Below are 22,499 nucleotides of genomic sequence, written 5' to 3' on the forward strand. Positions count from 1 at the left end.
CCATTTCTTATGGCAAAATATAACACAAACAATGCCATTTTAACCTATCAAAAGCGTACAATTCAATGGAATTTCTTGCGTTCACACTGTCCTGCAACCGTCAGTATTTCCACAGTTTTCATTACCGCAAACAGCAAATCTGTACCCATGAAACAGTAATGCTCCGTCCCGTTGTTTCTCTAGCCCCGGTTACCTCTAAGCTGCTTTCTCTCTGAATTGGCCTCATCTAGATGTTTCATGTAAGTGATACGAGGTTTAAGTCCAATTCCACTCTTTTGCTTGTGGAAATCCAGTTGTCCCAGCACTATTCGTTAAAGATATTGTTCTTTTCAGGTTACATGGTCTAGGCACCTTTGTTGAAAAATCAACTAACCATAGATGTATAAGAGTTTTTTTTCAGGGCTTTATATTTCCTTGCCTATTTGTCTGTCCGTATTCCAGTACCACACTGCTTAGATTACTGTATCTTTATAGTGACTTTTGAGATCGATGTTATAAATCTCTGCCCTTTTTTATTAAGATTCCTTAGACATTTTTGGTTACGCAGAGCTCCCTGCAATTCCATATGAATTTCCATTTCTGGAAGAAAGGCTGTTGGCTCTTTGTTGGGTATTACAGTGAACCTGCAGATTGCTCTGGTTGGTACTGATCCTTTTAGGCTCCCAACCCATGAACACTGGATGCCTTTCCATTCGATTGTCTTTAAAAAGGAAGGAGCCTTGATACCAGAGTGGGTTACTCATTGCACTGCTAACTTCAAGGTCAGCAGTTCGAAACCCCTAGCTCCTCCACTGGAGGAAGATGAGGCCTTCTACTCCTACAAAGATTTGCAGACTGAAACCCAAAGGTGCTGTTCTACTCTGTCCTCTAGGGTCACTATTACTCAGAATCAATTCATTGGCCGTAAGTTTTTGTTTTGCTTTGAATTCTTTTAACAGTGTTTTGTAAAATATTTTTAATACATGTTTTTCATACTTTATTTTAAATGAACTGTCATATTTTCCAAGCCCCAAATATTGGAATTTTTATTTTGCTTAGTGTGTAGATTCATTTGGAGTCAATTGACATCAATAATACTCAGGTTTTTCAAAGAGTTACCATGGTCGAACTTAGCTACTATCTCAAAAGCCAGCTGTTCAAACCCTCCACCTCCCTAAGAGGAATTTGTGACTGTCTACATCCCTAAGGGTTTCATCCTGGGAAGCCGGTGTGGGGGTTCTACCCTGCCCTGTAGTGTTGTTGTGAGTGAGAATGCACTCAACAGCAACAGGATGGGGATTTTGGGGGGATGTGTGGGTTGTGGGTGGGTGGGGGTTTGTCTTTGTGTGTCTCCTTTTTAGTTTTCTGGAGGAGTATAGCAGATCTTTCCATTTAGCTTAACTTTGTAAGATGTTTTCATCAATTTCTTTTTAGCGACCAGACGTCAAATCCATTAGGATCATGTACCTTTGCTCTGTCAGCTACTAGTTCTTATGGTTCAAATTATGTTTCATCATTCTTGAGTGGTTCTTAACCTTTTTTTCATGTTTACTTTGAAACCCCACTTTCACAACACTTTGTGCTGGTTATGTTAGATCGCCCTCGGTCCTTGACTTAGTGCTAGAAAGAATTCACGCTGAATCCTGGTTTGTGATGCAAGTGTGTTTTATAAAGGTCAGAAGCTGTTTCTGGCGTCACAGTAAATGGAACGCTAGCCAGCGTCCACAGCACGGTTAGCGGAACTGCGGCCAGGCCACGCTGGGCTGTGTAGCCCCGCCTCCCTGAGCCTCCAGCTGCAGGGAGAGAGCCCCCCAGGTACCCCATCTCCTGTTGGAGGTGTGGTCAACCCCATGCCGGTTTACCCTGTTGGCTGAATTAAGCCCACCTGGCCTGGATGAGGTCCCACCCAGGTGTAGCATCCCTTCCTGGCCAGGAGCTTAGATGTCAGCATGTCCTCCAGCCTTGAGCAGCTCCAGCATCCTGTAAGGGAGGGAGGGTAGAGGGACAGCCCTGGTTCTGCCCCTAGCTCCCTAACAGTTAGTTTTTGTTAAGGCGTGTGTTTTGGTATGAAGAATTTTCAATGTAAAATTTTTAATTTGCTTGACATTTTGCCAGTATAAATATTTGTGCATGCACCTGTACTTATACAATGATAATGTTATAAAAATATGTTTATATCAGGAAATAATGCCTTAGTCTGTGTTCTTTGCCTTAGAGTCTGTAGTTGAAGATACACTTTGGACAGAAAAGTATCAACCTCAGAACTCCAGTGAACTCATAGGCAATGAGCTGGCCATAAAAAAGTTACACAGGTTTGTAAAATAATTTAGAAATTATCTGTGAAATTAATTTGCCATCTAGTGTTTTCAGTATTAAAATTTATAAATTATTAAGTGATAGATCATTGTTTTTAAAATTCAGAAGAATTCTAAATGAATATAGTTAACTTCTATTAATGTTTCCTGTGAAACCTTTCAGAAAAAATTTTATGAATGTATCAATTTTTTTTTAATTTTAACAATTTATTAGGGGCTCATACAATTCTTATCACAGTTCATACATATACATACATCAATTGTATAAAGCACATCTGTACAGTCCCTGCCCTAATCATTTTTTTCTCCTCTTTTCTTTTTTTACATTTTATTAGGGACCCATACAACTCTTATCACCATCCATACATATACATACATCAATTGTATAAAGCACATCCATACATTCCCTGCCCCAATCATTCTCAAAGCATTTGCTCTCCACTTAAGCCCCTTGCATCAGGTCCTCTTTTTTTTTCCCCCTCCCTCCCCTTTCCCCCCTCCCTCATGTGTCCTTGGTAATTTATACCTCGTTATTTTGTCATATCTTGCCCTATCAGGAGTCTCCATTCCCCCCTTCTCTGCTGTCCCTCTCCCAGGGAAGAGGTCACATGTGGATCCTTGCAATCAGTTCCCCCTTTCCAACCCACTCACCCTCCACTCTCCCAGCATCGTCCCTCACACCCTTGGTCCTGAAGGTATCATCCACCCTGGATTCCCTGTACCTCCAGCCCTCATATGTACCAGTGTACAGCCTCTGTCCTATCCAGGCCTGCAAGGTAGAATTCGGATCATGGTAGTTGGGGGGAGGAAGCATCCAGGATCTGGGGGAAAAATGTATCAATTTTTTTCCCTAACAATGGAGTCATATTAATATTAATATGGGTCCATACCTCTTGGTATATATTTCACAAATAAAAAAAGTTCTGACAACTGACAGGTTAATAAAGTTTATTTTTGTCTTTGTCTATCCCACTTAATTAAAAAATAGGGATAGGAGATATGAAGTGAGTTTGGATGTATTGCTACCTCCTGCAACAGGAGTGTTATGTCATATGTGGTATGTGTACCTTTGTAAACCCCCCACATTCTGAATTCTAAAACTCTGCTAGCCTCACATAATATTACACCTTGAATAATAGCCAATGCTCTACATACTTACACTTTCTTAATCCTTAGAACAATCGTACACGAGTTTCCTGATCTCATAGGTGAGGAGATTGAGGTGCAGAGAGGTTTGCTGAAGGCCCCAGAGGCAGGCAGTAGTAGAGCTGGGTTTGAAGGCTGGTAATCTAGCTCCGGACTAAAACTTAAAGTTTTCTGTTTATACTTAGTAATGTATACTAACTGTCTTTCATGTCATCACACAATTTGCCTGAACTGTTTTAATTGTTGTGTACTGCTTCATTATATACTGTTTACTCATAGAAATTCAATTGTAACTAAAACACACCTTTGGGTGTCGGGGGAGAGTTGTGCTTCCAGGTTTCCACAGTTGATTTGGATAATCAGTTGCCGGTCCTCTCTTGTGAGGCATTTCTGAGCAGACGCCAACCTCCGCCTTTCAGTTGACAGTCCGGTGTGTTACCTGTTTGCACCATCCAGAGGCTGGTCTGATTTACGTTGACCATGGATCAGCTTTCCCTGTGCTTTTTACTTTTAGGATTTTCCTTTTAGGAGCTCTTTTACACTTAGACTCTTGTATTTGGGCAAAAAATTACTTTATTTCAAAATATTCAAGACTTCATTGATGTAGGTGAATCAGAAACACTGAAGAACTTCAGCACTCGTGAGAGGCCATAACTTCCTCCAGCAATCATTTCGATTTATATTCTGAGTTGTTTTTAGTAACATACTTCTTTTCGTGGCAGTTGGTTGAAAGACTGGAAAAGAAGAACTGAGCTGGAAGAAAGACAAAATTTGAAGGGGAAAAGGGATGAGAAACCGGAAGGTATTTTCAGTCACCTTTTTCCCGTTTCACTTAACGTTCTCAATTGGATTTGCTATGGCATTTAATAAAATTTCTTTGGTTTTTTGTAACTAAAAATCCAGCATTTATTGGCAGACGGTTTTGTGAGATAGACTTGCGTCTGTCATTTCACGTGCATTTAACCGGTCTTTCAGCTCCGTCGGAAAGCATGGAGTTTAAAGGCAGCTCGGATGAAGAGGAGAGTCGGCTATGCAACACTGTGCTCTTAACAGGGCCCCCCGGGGTGGGCAAGACCGCCTCCGTGTACGCGTGTGCGCAGGAGCTGGGCTTTAAGGTTAGCGCCCGCCCGTGGGAATGGTCCTCGATCATGGCCTTTGAATTAAGATAAGACACAAACTGATTTCCCTTTTTACGTGTATTGGTCTTTTAGATATTTGAAGTGAATGCCTCTTCCCAGCGCAGTGGGAGACAGATTTTATCCCAACTAAAGGAGGCCACACAGTCCCATCAAGTAGATAAGCAAGGTGTGAACTCACAAAAGCCGTGTTTTTTCAATAGCTACAACATAGGCAAGTCACCAAGTAAGTAAAGGATTTTCCTTAAGATGACATTTTTGGGGATGGGGTGGGAAGAGTGTTTAAAAAAAAATTATTATCAGCCTTTGGCTATTTTCTTTTATTCATATTTTTTCCATTTTTAACAGTTTTATTAGTACTTCATCATTTTATATCTTCTGTATGTACTTTTTTCTATTTTAAAATCCTAAAATATATCATTTCACTCATAAATGCTTTTTTTCATAAATGTTTCTATATAAGGACATTTTTAAAAAGCAACTTCCGTGTCATCTAATCTAACAAAATTAAATTCCTTAATGTAATATTCAGGGTGATATCAGTTTTCTCTTTGAAATGGTTTGTCCAAACAAGAGCCATGTTTATATTTGATTCATGTTTCTTAAGTTTCTTTTATATTTTTATATTAATTTCCCCACATGTTTTTTTTGTGTGTGTGTGATTTTACTTATTGAAGAACTTGGGTAATTTGCCATGAAATTGTTCACATCCTACCTTTAGCTGATGGTATCATTAGTGTGTTATTTAACATATTTCTGTCAGACTTTGTGAAATTTACCTTGTTGATATGTAGTATTGTGCTAGTCCGGGTAGACTAGAGAAACAAATCCAGGGAGACTCATGTGTATAAGAAAGAGCTTTATATAAAAGAGCAATTATATATTGAGAAAACATCCCAACCCAGTCCAGATCAAGGCCGTAAGTCCGATATTAGCCCATATGTCTGATGTCTGATACCAGTCTATAAAGACCTCTTCAGACTCATGCAACACATGCAGTGACACTGAGTGCAGGAAGATCACAGGCCAGTGGGTGGAAAGTCTTGTGGATCCAGTGGTGGTAGAAGCATCTTAGCGCTGGCGTGGGTCTCCATGTGGCTCCTCCAGCTCCAAGACCCTAGGGTAGCTCCATATGTCTTATCAGCAGGAAAATGAAGCAGAGAGTCTGCGTATCTGGCCTCCATTGAGCTGTTTTTTCTCTGTGGTGCCTCCAAATGAGGTTATCAAGTTGTGGCCTGATTGACAGCCTAGATTCCACGACTTCACAAGTTGATACCAGATTATGTTACTACCACAAATATATTTCTGTAGTTTTTGTAAATGCTCTTGAGATTTATTCTGGGCTACAGTGTAGTTACTTAAAAGCTAAGTGATCTGTCCAGGTTTTGCTTTAAAGCTGTGTAGCAGGTGGCCTGGTGGCCCAATAGTGAAGTGCTTGTCTGCTTTTAAGCTGTGCTAGTTGGGGCCTGAGCAACATTTACTGTAGACGTAATTTTGCCCCCAAACTGAGGCAAAGCCTTCTGAGTTCCCTGTCCAGTGCTTCTGCAGCCTGGGCTCTCTATCCAACTGGAGGAGGTTTTGCTCTGACTGGTGGGGAAAATATTCCCAGCCATCCGTAAACCTCAGAAACGGTTCTTTTTCCGTAAAGATTTTCAGCCTGGGAGTCCTATCTAGGGCGGCTAAAAGTCTGACTGCTCTCTGGCCAAGTTTGCACAGTTGTTGATGTTTTCTTTCTGGTGTATCAAGACGTCCCAGACCTATCTCCTTCATTCCTTACCTGAGACCTATAATTAGCTATTTCTCCAAGAAGCTTCTTTTGATGGAAAAATTCTTTAAATACAATGTATCAGTAAAATTTTGCCAAGTACTTGCTCTCTTTTGGCTGAAATTCAGCATGAGTTTTCCAAAACCAGTCTTTTGATTGTTGCTAGTCAGTAACTGAGCAGTTCTTGGTTTGTGCCAAGACAGGACAAATAAGAACAAGTATTAATTTCCTGTGGCTAAGTTGAACAACAAGATTCAAGAATGTACCCTTACTGTGGTGTTACTGATCGTCCTTCATCTTTTGACTTCAAGCAGAGAAAGTCACTGGAAGGATTGTCAACATCCTTTCAGACTGTGCACTGCTTTGGAGACAAGTGTCTTTTCAAAAGGAATGGTTGTACTTTCTGTCTTGGTAGAACGAATACAGCAATATAGTAATATGCTAGGGGTTTTTGACGTTAAGAATGTAAGCTTCTTTTATCTTTGGTTTTAACTGGTAAGAATTGAAATGTAGAATGTGGTAGCTCTATCTTGATGTCTATTTTATTTTTAGAATAATTATCTTTAAAGACAATTTATTTTTGCACAGAAAAATTCAGCTCGCCCAAGAAAGTTGTTACATCACCAAGAAAAATTCCTCCATCTTCCCCAAAAAGTAGTGGACCAAAGCGAGCACTCCCTCTTAAAACCTTGGCAAATTATTTTAAAGTGTCTTCTAAACAAAAAAATGATGAAGAAATAGCCGCACTTCAGGAAAATAATAAAGGTAAGACATTGACAGAATGAATTTGAAATCGTTTGATATTGGTGACCCTGATATACAAATATATGATGAATATGTTTCATGAGTTCCTATTGCTATGCATATAGCCTTTGCTACGGTGAAAGTCCTTTCTAAAGTAGAGTCCTGATGCATCAGTTTTGATAAATGATTTCAGATTAAACATATTCTGTAGAAAAATGCAATATTCTATTAACCTGGAGGTTTATCTAAAATATTAATATTCTCTTTACACAGGAATCGAAATATTTTTAACAGAATTCAATAATTACCTAGAATATAATAAATTTGCCTAAAATATTGATATTCTGGCTTATGCAGGAATCAAAAATTTTGACCAGAAACCAGTTACTCAAACAAAAATCACCACTAATTCAAACAGAGAATTTGGAGCAGAGGAACCCAACAGGAAAAATGCAACATCTCTTATTCTTTTTGAGGAGGTAAGCTTTCATGCTAGAAGCTTATAAGATTATGAATTATATTTTCCTACAAAAGATTGTGAAATAGCTAAGTCAGGGATATTTGTATTTTAGATGAAAGCAATTAAAACTGACAACCCTAGATTGTTTTCCAGGAGAAGACATGCAATTTGAGGTTACTGATGACTATTCCGTTATTATAGAAATTATTCTGCCCATACCTATCCAGTGAGTCCCATTGCTATCGAGTCAAATTCTGGCTCCTAAAGACCGGATAAGGCATTGTACAGCTGTTCGTGGGCTTTCCAAGACTGCCAATGTTTCTGGAAGCAGACTGCCACACGTTCCTCCTATCGAGAGGCTGTGGATTTGATCTGTGAAATTCTCGACTTGTATTTGAGTGCTTAACACTGCACCACCAGGGCTTATGATACACTGTTAAGGTAGCTACGTTCATCGGTTTCAGTAGTTGGTAATTTATTACATCCCTTTGTAGCATGAAACATGAGCTTTTAGCATGGACTGAGTTCACATGATAGGTTTACATGATTCTGTCTTAGGAGACACGCTGTCTGTCTGTCTGCTGTGTGACACCCTGTTACACAGCGCACTAACGTTCTTATAAACGGTTTGTAGGTTGACATAATTTTCGATGAAGACGCTGGGTTTTTGAGTGCCGTTAAAGCGCTTATGGCAACGACTAAAAGACCTGTAATCCTTACGACAAGCGGTAGGTGACAGTGGTTTTCACACAGGTGGCTGCTTTGGGTTAAGATGCTTAGTTAGAACTGTTGCTCTGGAAAGCAGTAAGCTTATTTTTTCTTTTTTTGAAATTGGGATTCACCTAGATCATCTCAGAACAGTGGTTTTCAACCTGTGGGTTGCGACCCCTTTGGGGCTTGAAGGACCCTTTCACAGGGGTCACCTAAGACTATCAGAAAACACATAGTGGTCTTAGGAACCGAGATACCGCTCCTCTCCAGGCTGGTCCACCCACATACAGATAATGCCCACATACGAGTACCCGGCGTGATGATGTCATCACGCCAGCCCCACCACATATACCCCATACAATTACAGGTGTATGTGACAGGGTTGGCGCCATAATGTATTTATGCAGACCAGTCACAAGTGTAGAGAGCAGCTACTGTATAGAAAGCAGGTGCTGTGGTGAAAGGAGCTACTCTGTTAAAAGCAGCTACTGTGTTGAAAGCAGGAGAATTGGAGGTAAAATGACACTTCATGAATGATTCGCAACAGTAGCAAAATTACAGTTATGAAGTTACAACGAAAATAAAGTTATGGTGGGGCATCAGCACAACATGAGGAACTGTAATAAAGGGTTGTGGCATTAGGAAGGTTGAGAACCACTGTCTTTGAAGCAAAGAATTCAAATTTGCACTTGGTTTGCACCTTGGACTACTTATAAAATTAGTTCATTGTCTCGTTAGTGTCAGCGATGTTTTACTGAAGTGCGTGTGGCTCACTGTTGACTACTGGTAGCAGGATTTGGGCAGGAACATAGGGGGTCCTTCTTGCTTTTCCCTTCTGCCTATGGTTAGACCAGTAAGCTCCTCTGATACTCTGCCACCATCTGCAGCTTTGGTCCGATTTTTTATGGAGCACAATCTGTCCTCCTTCATACCTCATAACGCTTCCGTATGGATTCCTGCTTGTAGTAGTTAAAGCAAACCATCAGCAGCCCAGTATAATTGGTTCCAAATAATTAGCAGTTAAAGTTTAATTTTGAAACCTAATGTTGCTTACTAAAAATTTTTCATTATGTATTTAATTTCATTACAAACCATAGTTCAATTAGATTAAGCATAATTGTACAATTGCTACCACCTTCAGTTACAATGCATTTCGTGAACTATTTGATACGAGCTCCCCTTTCTCCCCTTCTTCCCCCAAGTGATTTTATTTTAAAGTAGTGGCAAAAATCTTAATAATCATAAGTTAGGTGTAGCTTAATTAAACGAAACAATTATGGTTAAACCATCAAGTTTATTTCTGAAGTCTTTATCATTTGCACAACATTAAATTTTCATTAATGGTAAAAAAAAAACCCAGACTATTTCCATAGAAAAGAATAACCAAAAAAGTGATTTGGATGGTTTTTAATGTAAACTTCTTTCTCCCGGCAGATCCAACATTTAGTCTAATGTTTGATGGCTATTTTGAAGAAATAAAATTTAGTACTCCTTCCACAGTAAGTTTTGAATTTTGATGGTCATACTTAATAGCATAATTATAATTTATTAGAGTATCAATTACAGTTTTAAAATGTGATTGTTAAATGATGTTAAAACTTTTTATTTGGAAATCAAAAAATCCAACTGCCACTGAGTTGGATTCCAACCCATAGTAACCCTCTCCAACAGAGCAGACCTGCTCCTGTGGGTGTCCAGACTTCATTGGCGTAGAAAGCTTCTTCTCTTTCCCTTGGAGCAGCTGGTGGTTTCAAACTGTAGACCCTGCTGTTAGCAGCCCAACACGTAACCACTATGCCACCAGGGCTCCTGATTATTGGGGGAAGCTTCTCATTATTAAAATTTTTTCTTTGCTTTATGAAAGGTTTCCCACTCCCAAAATTAAAGTCTTTAAATTATTTTTAGACTACCATTAGTGTTCATTTGTTTGTTTTTTTCCATGGTAAGAGTACTGAGGTAAATATGCATATTGTTAAGCTATATGTACATAAAACTAGTTCATTGTGCGTTAACATGTAAACACCCATGTAAGATGAGTATATAGAATATTTCTATCCCCTCCAAATGGCAAAGCACCCCCTCTCCACTATTCTGATGCTTGGTTATCACATAGGTTAGTTTGCCCACTCTGAAATTTCATGTAATGGGACACAAACTTAGATCCCCTGTTTTGTGTCCGTTTCGTCTTCTTTGGGTCCACGGTGGGGAGTGACTACTTGTCGGCTGGATTCATTTTTTGAAGTGTGAAAGTGTTCTGGAATTATACAATGGTAATGGTTGTACCGTTAACCACAGAAACCACTGAGGTGTACACTGAGACAAATTGCATGGTCTACGAATTATATCTCATTATGACCATTTTTTCAGTGTAGTGGTTACACGTTAGGCTTAAATCCGCATGGTCAGTATTTGAAACTACAGAGAAAGACTGGGCTTTCTACTCTGGTAAACAGTTAGATACAGGCTCAGAGACCCACAGGGGGTCGCTCTGAGTCAGCACTGACTCCATGGCAGTGAGTTTGGTTTGGAATCTGGATTGAGGTATGAGTGCTAAAGTACAATGTAAGCATCAGATAAGGAGGCTTAGTACAAAACCAGGATGGTAAAATAGTCCACAGATTTATACTGATCTCGTCTTAACATGCTATTTTGGTTATACTAAATGACCTAATTAAAATCAGTTAAGTTTTCATAACTTGGCCCTGTATGTGCTGCACTACACGTTTGCACATGGCTATCTTTGCTGTACATACTGCACCCCAAACTTGTGTAGCTTACATATATGCCCACTTGTAAATTAATGTCATTTCTCTGTGACTTGCACTGTATTTTTATTGAAGTGGCACTGCTCTGAACTCTAGATTGTAGGTTCTCAAACTTATTTTGTGTAGTGCACCCTTTGGGGGGAAATGAGCACTACTCCCCACCCTGTAATTACCTAGGATAGTGTCTAGCTCTCTGCTTCTGTAACCTCCTGGATTGTTCCAGGGCCCCTCATGGGGTGGTATCACCCCTTTGGAAACTACTGTTAGAGTTCTTTCCTTCATTCTTACCAATTTTTTTTGTGCCAAATTATTAATTCAACAACAAAGAAAAGCCCATTAATTCTAGTAGGTGTTTTGCTGGTTTCTTGGTGTTTTCTGCATAAGCAACCATGTCATCTGTGAGTAGAGACAGTTGTATTTCCTTTTTATTTTCCTGCCATTCTCATTTATCTCCCCTTGCTCCCCTTTTATTGCCATTTTTCATTGACTGGGACCTTCAGTACAAATTAACGTGAAGCGCGAACAGTCCTCAGCATGTGCCTAGTCTTACCAGGCAAGAGACTAGTTAGGGTTTCCCCATTGCGTGGGGTGCTGGCTCTAGGTAGTTTAACTTGTTCTCATGGTTTCTAGGAGAGAACGTCAAAAGGTTCATAGAAAAATGTCATGATCTTTCTATTTTATTTCTCTGAATTTTTGAAGTCCCCCCATATTTCTCTGCTGAGATTTTCTAGGCGGTCATTCATTATGAGGGTTTTACTTAAGCTACGTTAAAACTCCGAGTCTGCGTCTCAGTCATCGTGTGATCACTCTGTGCTCTGATCAGACATGTCCCTCCCCTTGAGCTGTAGCTTCAGTGCTGTCCTCTGAAGTGAATTCTTCTGCAGGGAGGGATTGTCCATGTTGTTGGAGTTGGGGCCGGCCCATTGTTCTGCCTTTATTGGTAGAATCTCTTATCTTTTTCTGGGGCTTTCTCTATTATTTTAGCCACTGTAATCATCCCAAATTCTTGTTCTATGGTTTTCCAAACCAGTAACACCATGCATTTCTGAGTTTTAGTCAACTCTGCTGCACCCTCTCCTCAGTTGAAAAGCAATCATAAAACAAAAAAGGTGAGGACTTACCCAGAACAATCAATACTCCTTTCCCTTGAGTTTTAGCCAGCTTTTGCTCACTTTCTGGTGCCTCCAGATATGTTTTTTAATTATTATAGAGTTTATAGTAATTATTAGTGGAAGAGTTTGTTTGATAGAAACTACTTCATTGTCAAAAATAGAACTCCTAGTTTGGAACAGAAGTGTGTGGGACTAATATCTAGCTATAGAATAAATCAAATTTACTATGAAAGTAAAATACTGATAGTCTCATGAAATGTAAATACAATTTTACTTATTTTAGTTTTCCAAGGTAAAAAGTTTTATATGATCAACAATGAGAGAATTGTGTGCTTAAGCAGATTTACAGTTTACTTACGATCCAAGCCCACTCCCATCGAGTGCATTCTGATTCACAGTGACCCTGCAGGACAAGAGAACTGCCCCTTTGGGTTTCCAAGGTGGTAAGTCTTTATAGGAGCAGAAAGCCTCATCTTTCTTCTGTGCAGCAGGTGGTGGACTCAAACTGACTGCCGGCCCTGTGCAGCCTAGCACATAACTCATTGCCACTAGCAATGTAAAAATGTTTTGTTGCTCTTAGATGATACGCAATATTAATGGTACACTAAACAAAATGAAAAAAAAATTCACTCCTTTACCTTTATTACTCATGATTTCCCCCCACTTCTATTATTTACATGCCTATGTGATTTTTTTGCATGTATTGATATAACTGTAGCAGGTTTTGTAGAAAACATGTAAGGAGTATACTTACTTATTGATTTTTTTTTCAATGTACCATCATTCTTTTAATGATATTTCAAAACAACAAAAATACTACAGATTTCTCTGGGGTTTTTATACAAGTTAGGGCAAAAGAATCATTCACCAACAGAGGGTATTTCTTTAGCCCTACAACAGAATACTTGCAAATACTCCCAAATTTCATTCTTAGGGTATTTGTGTAGTTTTGTACTTGAAATGCTGGTTTACAGAGATGGAAAGTTAAAATAGAGCTTTTTTATTAGAAAGACAATAGTATATAATTTAGCCCTTACTAAAGATATTCAATAAAAGACAGTGAAAATATTTTTATTTCTGGGTAACATCGCTTCTGCTCTCTCTTTATTTTCTCTCTACTTCGGCTTCGTTCTCTGATACTTTTAAAAGCTGTACAACATTGCGTAATAGTTCATCGAGCTGTACCATGGCTTAACCCTGAGGCGTTTTCTCAAGAATTAAAATACCCTCCCCTGTACAAGTTAGAGAATTTCTGATAAGAATGTTCTTGCTGTTTTAGACTAAATTCCATTAATAGAATAAGTATACGTAAATGAGCGTTACGATATTGTGGGTTTTCACAAACTTTATTTTTATTTTAGATATTGTTCATACACATTAACGTTGCATTTCTGTTAACTCTGCAACCAAACACATTTCTCTCCTCTCTGTTTAAAAGCAAAATGTTGCCAGCTACCTACAGATGATCTGCTTGACCGAGAATTTTAGGACTGATGTGAAAGACCTTATCACCTTTCTAACTGCACATACGTGTGACATCCGAAGGAGCATCCTTTACTTACAATTCTGGATTAAAAGTGGAGGGGGGTGTTTAGAAGAGAGGCCGCTGTTCCTTTACGGTAGGTTGCTCTGCTGTAAAATCAGCTCTATAGTGGACCACTGGTTAAGAATGTATGCTGTTCCAGAACATCTGACAGGCCGTGAACTTTAATCTTCAAAAGAAATATGTATGCCCACTCTGGACAGAGATATTTTCATAAAATGTTTTGTGAATATGAAATATGGGTAAATCGAATTACTTTAACTTAGCTTGGAAACATGATTTCGTTCTCGTCTCTGCTATTTAATGTACAGCCTCCAAAATGTAGCTTACCTCTCTGAACTTATTCACTTAAAAATGAGCGGCCTAAACTAAAATCAGGCATTCTTAAACTTTTTCCGCTTGTGACCCCTTTTCACCCCAAAATTTGCAGCACAGCCAGCATTGCCAGAAATACCTCTGGTTCACGACAACACGTGGTTTTGAGTTAAGTTTTGGTTGGTTCATGCTCAGAAACTTTGCTTGTGCTGTTCTTTTTTCACCCCTTCAGTTATCCATGTAGAGCTGTGCGTCACCTTTCATTTTGTAATTGTTCCTTTAAAATCATCAAAAATCGTATGTGCCTTACACATTCACAAGCATAGAGTTTCTGAACAAATAGAATTGTATATAACACTCTGCCAACTTCCTTATTTCCCTTATCAAAACCATACAGGACATTTTTCAATGTCAGTATATATAGCTATACTTCATTCATTTTGTATGCTTATAACATAATTAAGGTCCCTTTAGCTTCCCTAGTCTGTATTTCTTTTTTTTATTAATAAATCTTTTTATTGGGGCTCATACAACTCTTATCACAATCCACACATACATCAATTGAGTAAAGCACCCTTATACATTCGTTGCCCTCATCATTTTCAAAATTCGCCTTCCACTTGGGTTCCTGGAATCAGTTCGGTTTCTATTTTTTCCCTCCCCCTCCCTCCCGCTCCCCCCTTACCCCTTTGCCCTTAATAGTTTATAAATAATTGTTTTATCTTATCTTACACTGCCTGGCGTCTCCCCTCACCCACCTTCCCATTGCCCATCTCCCAGAGAGGAGGTTACACATAGATCCCCAAGATCGGTTCTCCCTTTCTACACCCCCTTCCCTCCCGGTGTCACCACTCCAACCGCTGGTCCTGAGGGGTTCATCCGCCCTAGATTCCCTTTGTTTCCAGATCCCTACTGCCCCGATGTGCATCCTCTGGTCTAACCAGGCCCAGGTCCGCAAGGTAGAATTGGGGTCATGATCATTGGGAGGGGAGGAAGCATTCAGGAACTAGAGGAAGGTTTTGAGTTTCCTTGTTGCTACACTGAACCCTGAGTGACTCTTCTCCTCCCCACGACCCCTCTGCAAGGGATGTCCAGCTGTCTACAGATGGGCATTGGGTCCCCATCACTCACTCCCCCTCATTCACGGTGATGTGATTTCCTGTCCCCCCCCCCCGCCTTTGTTGTTTGAGACCTGGTCCCTCTGCCCTTCACGTTCACACATGTTGGTGTGCTGCTTCTGTGTGGGCTTTGTTGTTTCTGGGCTAGATGGCTGCTTGTTTACTTTCAAGCCTTTTAGTCCCTGGACGCTATAGCTCTCAATAGCCGGACACCATCAGCCTTCTTCACCACACTTGCTTATGCACACATTCGTCTTCAGCGTTTATGTGAGGAAGGTGATCACACAATGATTGTTTTTGTTCCTTGGTGTCTACTACCTGGTCCATTCAACACCTTGTATTCGCTTAGGCTGTGTGCTTCTTTGTGGGCATAGTTGCTTCTGAGCTAGATGGCCGCTTGTTTGCCTTCAAGCCTTTTAAGACCCCAGACGCTATATCTTTTTGATAGCTGGGCACCATCAGCTTTCTTCACCACATTTGCTTACACACACACGTCTGTCTTCAGTGATCATGTCGGGAAAGTGGGTATCATGGAATGACCGTTTAGCTGGGCAAGATGCTCTTGTATTGAGGAAGTGTGCGTGAGGAGGCCCAATGTCCACCAGCTACCCTACTACTGAACCTATCAATATATGCACCTAGGTCTATTTCCCCCATAATCATAAATATATTTACATATGTAGATGTCTGTAATTATGCTTCTCTGTATGCTCTTTGCCTCCTACTCCTTTCCTCTATTTCCTTACGCTTTCCTCCTGTCCCACTACCATGTTCAGCCTTCATTCTGGTTTCAGTAATTCCTCTCAGTTAGTCTGTATTTCTTTTAGTAGTTTGTTTGTTTTTCCTTACTGATCTTTAGTCATCATTGTGATCATCCTTGAGTTATAGATATACTGAGCACTTTCTCCATGCCGGTTCGGTGGTTATATGAGTAAGACACGATACCCGCCGAAGGAGTTTGTAATTGGTGGTTTCCATGTTCCACAATCGCTTCTGTAGTTACAGCCCCTTCTTTGGGAAACGTACCCAAAGTGAAGTTCTTTGCTGTTAAGCTCTTATTTTTTTCTTTAATTAGTTAAAATTTTTAGTATATTTTTCAAATTAGATATGTATTTAGTGTAAGCTAGTGCCTTTAATGATTTTTGAGATGTAAATATAAGAAATACAATGTAGAAATTATCTTGGTTTAATAGTTGACAACAATTTGATGCCATTTCCCCAAACCACACCCATGATCATGGAGGTGATTCGGATTCAGAGGCACTCTGTAGGGAAGTGTGAAACTGCCCCGAGGGTTTCCGTCTGAGGGCTCACAGAGCGCCTGTCCGTCTTCCTCTCATGGACGGGCTATGAGCCCGAAGCACTGACCGTAGGGGCATTTGTGGACATTTGAATTATCTTCAGCTTTGTATGCCAGTTCAAGTGTCGTAACCATCATTATATTTTACATTTTTTAATTACCTGTGATTACTTCCATCTGAAGTGTGGCTGAGGGACAAAGGCAATATAGATTTTACTTTTAATAGGTATTGCCAAGCTGTAGTCATGAAATACCGGTCTTATCTGAATTGACTTAGGAGGGAGTCGTTAGAACGGAGCCCCCTAGGAAGTCGAGGGTTACTTGTAATTAATGGCTTGCTGCAAAATATGTTGAAATATATATAGCTAAAACTTTCCTGTGTTCATATAGGTGGAAATGACAGGAATGGTCAACCAGTTGGCTCTGAAAATGGTGCTGATTCCAAGAAATATCCTAACAATTCTAAAAAGAATCCTCCAGATCTTCCAAAATGTGATACTGGCTGTGTTGAGACTTTGTTTGGGCTTAAGAACATTTTTCACTCTTCTGAAGATGTATTTTCATTTTTAAAGGTATTTTGAATGTTTAGTTTGCGGTATTGAGTGTTGGTCTTTTTTTAAAAAATCTCAGTATTCTCGTCTATCATTTAGATATCATTAGGTTAACTGAAATAAGCCTGTCATGTTTGCAGATTTTATGTTTCTCATTTTAACACATTCTCTTTGAAAAATGGTGTTTTGGCCTTGCTCTAAATGCACGCCATCTGATTAAGAATAGGATTTATATAAATTTTTCTAAAAGAATAGCATTTATAAATGTTTTGAATAAAAAAAGAATTTCAGAAAATTTTTTAATGAGATTCAAATTATTGAATTACTAAATGTTGTCTGTTCTAAATGTTTTAGAGAAGCTGTGAATAACCAAACAAAATATTGCCTGATCTGTACCATCTTAAATATTAGGTAATTTAATTCTACAAATAGTATAAGCTAATATTTTAGGGTTATATGATACAATGTTACTGTATAAAGGAATATGTTAATAAAATTATGAGGTAAAGTGGCTCAGTATTTTGAAGTGAGAATAGGGATGCTTACTCCTATTGATAAAAAAAATTCACACTATGTACAGTTATAACATTTTTACTCAAAATCCCTTTTCAGCACAAACTCAAAACAAAGGAAGAGTGGCATAAACTCATCCAGCTGCTTACAGAATTCCAAACCCGGAGTGTGGATTTTTTATATAGTAATCTTGAGTTCGTTCTACCATTACCAGTTGATGCCATTCCAGAAACACCCAGCCTCTGTGGACTGTTAGAAAATGTGGGTGCCAGCCCAGCAGTGGACAGTGGGAAACGTCTTGCTGGGAACCATTCTGAAGGACAGCAGCCGTCGAAGAAGTCACAAAAAAAGAGACGTAAGAAAAAGATGGTCACTCTAGATGATAGTGACTTATTTGACAACAAACCGGACTTTTCTCATGAATTGATTAGCCTGTCCCCGGCTTCTTTGTCTAGTGCAGATGAATGTAAAGACAATGAAAACACACCAGAGACAAAGAAGCTGCATAAATGTTTACACTCTGACAACGATGGTATTTATCGTAGCCCTAAAACCCCAGCTGAAAAAAAATGCTCTGCCCTTGTTTCTCATTGTTTAAATTCCCTCACCGAGTTCATGGACAACATGTCCTTCTTAGATGCTCTTCTACCGGATGTGAAGGGACAAAATGAATTGGGTGAAAATGACTTCAGTTGGACCAGTGGGAACGTGAAGAATGGACTTTGTGATGCGCTTACTCTTGAGAGTAAGGACGGGCAGCCTTCCCAGAGCTCTGCAGAACTAAAGGCAGTTGTAGAGGCCCTCAGCTTTACTGAGTGCTCTTCCGCCATCTCAAAAGCAATGGAAACCTCTCTAAATTCTTGCAAGAAATTAGGAAGAGACCCAACCAAAGACCTTACGCTGTACGTCTCAAAACAGCGCACCAACGTCTACTTCAGCCAGTCAGCAGCTGACTTAGAGTACGTCTTCTTTTTACTTTGTTTTCCTTAATAATTGGTAATGGATATGATTTAGGTTTCTATTTTGAAATTTATAGATCTTGGGAAGCCAACCTTTATTGATCTTGATAAACCCATAATATTAATAATATGGCTTCTAGTGAGGTAGCAAGGAGACAAGTCTGATTGCTGAAAAGAGAAATGATGACATCAGGATGAGCTAGATTTTGGAGAGTCTTGAATGACGGGAAGAAGGCTTTGGACTTGGTGTGGCGGGTAATGGTAGTAAATGAAAGACTTTTCAGTATGGGAGTGAGAGATGTATTGAACATGATCAAAGATAAAATGCTGTCCAGTCTAGACCTGAGACAAGGATACTTTTTTTTTAAAGAATTGTCACGTATTTTTAAAAGTCTTCTATTTTATTTCGCAGCAGTGCACAGAAGAGGATAGCTGTCGTGAAAAGTGTATTTTCTAGTCGATCTCTTTTGAACCTGGGTAATAGACAAGCTGGTGTGATTGAGTACTTGCCAACTCTTCGAAGCATTTGTAGGACTGAGAAGTTAAAAGAACAAGGGAAAAGTAAAAGAAGGTAAACTTCCATGAAAAATAATGTTTTAGGTAGTTGTTTCAGCATTAATGTTTCCAGCAGGTAATAGTTCTAATATTAAATTATATTTTCTTGGCTATTTTGGCAGGTTCCTGCATTATTTCGAAGGAATCCATCTTGATGTTTCTAAAGAGACTATGACGGCTTTAGCGGCTGACTTCCCTTAGTATTCCTCAGAATGGCACTTTGTCCAGGTCGTCACTACGTGGTCCTTGATATGCATTTTTATATTGTTAATTTTTGTGAAAGAGCTTTGGTCTCTTTAATATACATGGAAAACAGTCTATTTGTATATATTTTAACTAGTGTACAGATATTTAAAAATGGAAACATTTGAGTTACATGCTGTATATATGATTGTGGTAAAATTTTTGTTCAGGATTTCTTACATTACATGACTTAGCTTTGTGGTATGAAAGCGAGCCATTTCTAGAAGGTGAGTTCTCAGAGATACTTCAGTGCTGAACGGGTTTTCTGTGCCACACTCCTCTCCAAGTGTCAGTGCTCTGTGGACTTGTGAACGTGGATCACTGAGGAGCCTTTTTACAGGAAGTTTACAGCATACAAAGCTGCAGGTGTAATGCATAAGGGGGACGTTTCTATGAAGAAAATTATGCTAATTTTGTAAGAAGTTGGATCTTGTGATCAATTTTTGTAGTGTGTTCCTCCAGCGTATTTTACCATTGAATCACTGAATGTCGACAAAAATAAAGAGTATGAATTGTTTTTCATAAATATTTTTTAGCCTCCAAACGTGACATATATTTCACCAAGTCAAATAATTTTTCTTGTACATTTTCCAGTATTTTATACTGTTGATGTTTTATTTCATTAAGATATTGATGATGCTAATATGTCTATCTTGGACAAACTGCTATTCATTAAAATGAACTAAAGAGAATTCTACTATAGGATTGCTACATAATCTCCATTTCCACATAAGGCTACTATTTGTACAGGAATTTAAAATATCACATTTCACTTAAAAGGTATTTTACAATCAGATAATCAAGTGTATCTTAAGTGATGCCCTATTTCCAGTGTTTATAGTATGTGTGACCTCAATGTTCAGATGTTATCTGGTGTACTATATTTTTTAACTCCAAGATCATGGACCCTAATTTTGTACAGTTTTGAAAAATATAAACAGACCTATTTTCAAATAAGTATGAAGTTGCATTTTTTTTCTTTTTTAATTTTATTGGGAGCTTGTACAACTCTTATCACAGTCCATCCATCCATCCATCCATCCATTGTGTCAAGCACATTTGTACATTTGTTGCTCTCATCATTCTCAAAACATTTGCTTTCTGCTTGAGCCCTTGGTATCAGCTAATTTTTTTCCTCAACTTTTTAATTAATTAGTATATTGATCTAATTAAAGGTTAAAGCTAAAAGGTTTTATGCTATAAATAGGGAGTTCTGATGTAGTCAGTCATTTGGGTGTGTACTTTCTATTTTATAGGTCTGGATATGGGCTCTGTCATATAAGTCTGATTCCTGTACAGAAGAGAGAATAAGATCTTTTGAAATATATGTATATATAACTTATATAAATTGGCTTTGTTATAAAATATATAGAAGGGATGCCAAGGGCAGCATCTGGGAGGCCCCCCACATGACACTTCTGTGACTTCCACTGTCATTTTGCCCTCCTAGGGCATCGATGGCTGCCACCATCTGGGAAGGTCTCCCTCTATATGGGTGGTTTTTGACCTAAGGCATGATTGAGTGGGTCTTTATCCATATTGTTTAATCCCGTCTCCAGTCCCTGCAGATCAGGCCGGCATCACAGGGTGAGTTTTTCTGGCATGGCCTGTCCCACCCAAAATTAATATTGTTACTATAAATTTCCAGAAGTGATGTAGAGCTCTCATTAATAACAAAATCCTTTCAATCACTTAGGACACTCTTTGTATTAAGTTGCCTCCCCAGAAACTAGAGACATTGACAAAATCATTCGGGTAAAGTAATGCTTCTTCACCCTGACCAAGAAACCTCTCGCATGCCTTGGAGGACATGAGAGGATGAAAGGCGACTGGAAGCGCCTACTGATGGAGATGGAGTTCTGTAGTAAAGCATCTTTTTAAAGTTTATTAACTTATTTCCTCCAGAGTACAAGAATTCTTCCACACGTAGACCATTTAACTGTTTCCTTAGTCTTTCATGGGAAATTTCTGATCATTTTCATTAAGTTTTGAATTATAATTGAGCCAAAATAAAGTACCATATATACTCATGTATAAGCCGTTTTTTCAACACATTAAACAAATAATTTTATTGGGGGCTTGTACAACTCCTCACGATATATGCATCCACTGTGTCAAGCACATTTGCACGTGTGGTGCCATCGTGTTCAAAGCATCTTCTTTCTAGAGCCCTTGCTATCAGCTCATTCCCCCCTCCCTCGTGAACTCTTGATAATGTATCTGTTCATGTCTTGTACTGTCCAGTGTCTCCCTTTACCCCCTTGTCTGTTGTCCATCCTCCTGGGAGGGGGTGATAGGTCATTTTGATTGGTTCCCCGTATCTTCCCCCTACCCTGATATGGCTACTTTAATATTGGCCCCAAGGAGTTTATCTGTCTTGTATTCCATTTTTCCAGTTCTTATCTGTACCCATGTACATGCTCTGGTCTAGCCAGATTTGTAAGGTAGAATTAGGGTCATGATAGTGGGGGGTTGGAAACATTAAAGAACCAGAGGAAAGTTGTGCTACACTGCACCCTGACTGGCCCGTCCCCTCCCCTTCTGTAAGGAGATATCCAACTGCCTACAGATTGGCTTTGGGCCTCTACTCCGCCCTCTCCCCCTAATTCATATTTTGATTATTTGCTCTGGGTCTTTGATGCTTGATACCTGATCCTATCGACACCTTAAGATCACACAGGCTGGTGTGCTGCTTCCATGTGGACTTTATTTCTCAGCTAGATGGCCATTTGTTTATCTTCAAGCCTTTAAGACCTCACACACTATATCTTTTGATAGCCAGGCACCATCAGCTTTCTTTACATTTGCTTATGGACACATTTCTTCAGTGATCATTTTCAGCACATTTTTTTCCAGCACATTTTTAATGCAGTTTTTGTGGTAAAATTAGGTGCCTTGGCTGATATTCAGATTGGCTTATATTTAAGTATACACAGTTACTCAACAGAATCAAAACCAGCAAAGACCAAGAACTAATGGAGGTATTTCTGTAGGATTTTGATTAACATTTTTCCTTTAAATTTGTTGAGCATATACACAATGAAACGTATACCAGTTCAATAGTTTCTGTTTGTAGGGCAGCCTCCTGACCACTCTCTCCCCTGAGTTGTCCCTCCTCCATTAACATAAACTCACTGTCCTTCAAGGTCCTGATCTTATCCCTTGACTTATGGTTGTCAATTTGACCCCAGAGAGGTAGTCTTAAAAGAACATTAATGCTCAAGGCAGACATTTTTAGTAGTTACTAGCGACTATCTGGTTTTAACAAG

The 22,499-nt window shown here is 39.2% G+C and overlaps 1 protein-coding gene across 2 annotated transcripts in view; it reads left to right on the forward strand.

Annotated features, from left to right (window-relative positions):
* Positions 1–20,233, forward strand: part of ATAD5 (ATPase family AAA domain containing 5) — a 42,583-nt gene extending 22,350 nt beyond the window's left edge. The window contains exons 11-23 of one of the 2 annotated variants that reach the window (XM_075561369.1): positions 2,195–2,291; positions 4,163–4,242; positions 4,416–4,555; positions 4,652–4,802; positions 6,930–7,106; positions 7,443–7,564; positions 8,180–8,273; positions 9,691–9,755; positions 13,572–13,752; positions 16,800–16,981; positions 17,573–18,432; positions 18,848–19,003; positions 19,110–20,233. In XM_075561369.1, the coding sequence (XP_075417484.1) occupies positions 2,195–2,291; positions 4,163–4,242; positions 4,416–4,555; positions 4,652–4,802; positions 6,930–7,106; positions 7,443–7,564; positions 8,180–8,273; positions 9,691–9,755; positions 13,572–13,752; positions 16,800–16,981; positions 17,573–18,432; positions 18,848–19,003; positions 19,110–19,188 (2,384 nt within the window). In that variant the 3' untranslated portion in view covers positions 19,189–20,233. Of the gene's footprint in view, positions 1–2,194; positions 2,292–4,162; positions 4,243–4,415; positions 4,556–4,651; positions 4,803–6,929; positions 7,107–7,442; positions 7,565–8,179; positions 8,274–9,690; positions 9,756–13,571; positions 13,753–16,799; positions 16,982–17,572; positions 18,433–18,844; positions 19,004–19,109 lie in introns of both variants that reach the window. The other variant, XM_075561368.1, reaches the window with a different exon arrangement.
* Positions 20,234–22,499: the final 2,266 nt, after the last annotated feature.

The sequence above is a fragment of the Tenrec ecaudatus genome, chromosome 10, assembly GCF_050624435.1.
Source record: "Tenrec ecaudatus isolate mTenEca1 chromosome 10, mTenEca1.hap1, whole genome shotgun sequence".
NCBI lineage: Eukaryota > Metazoa > Chordata > Mammalia > Afrosoricida > Tenrecidae > Tenrec > Tenrec ecaudatus.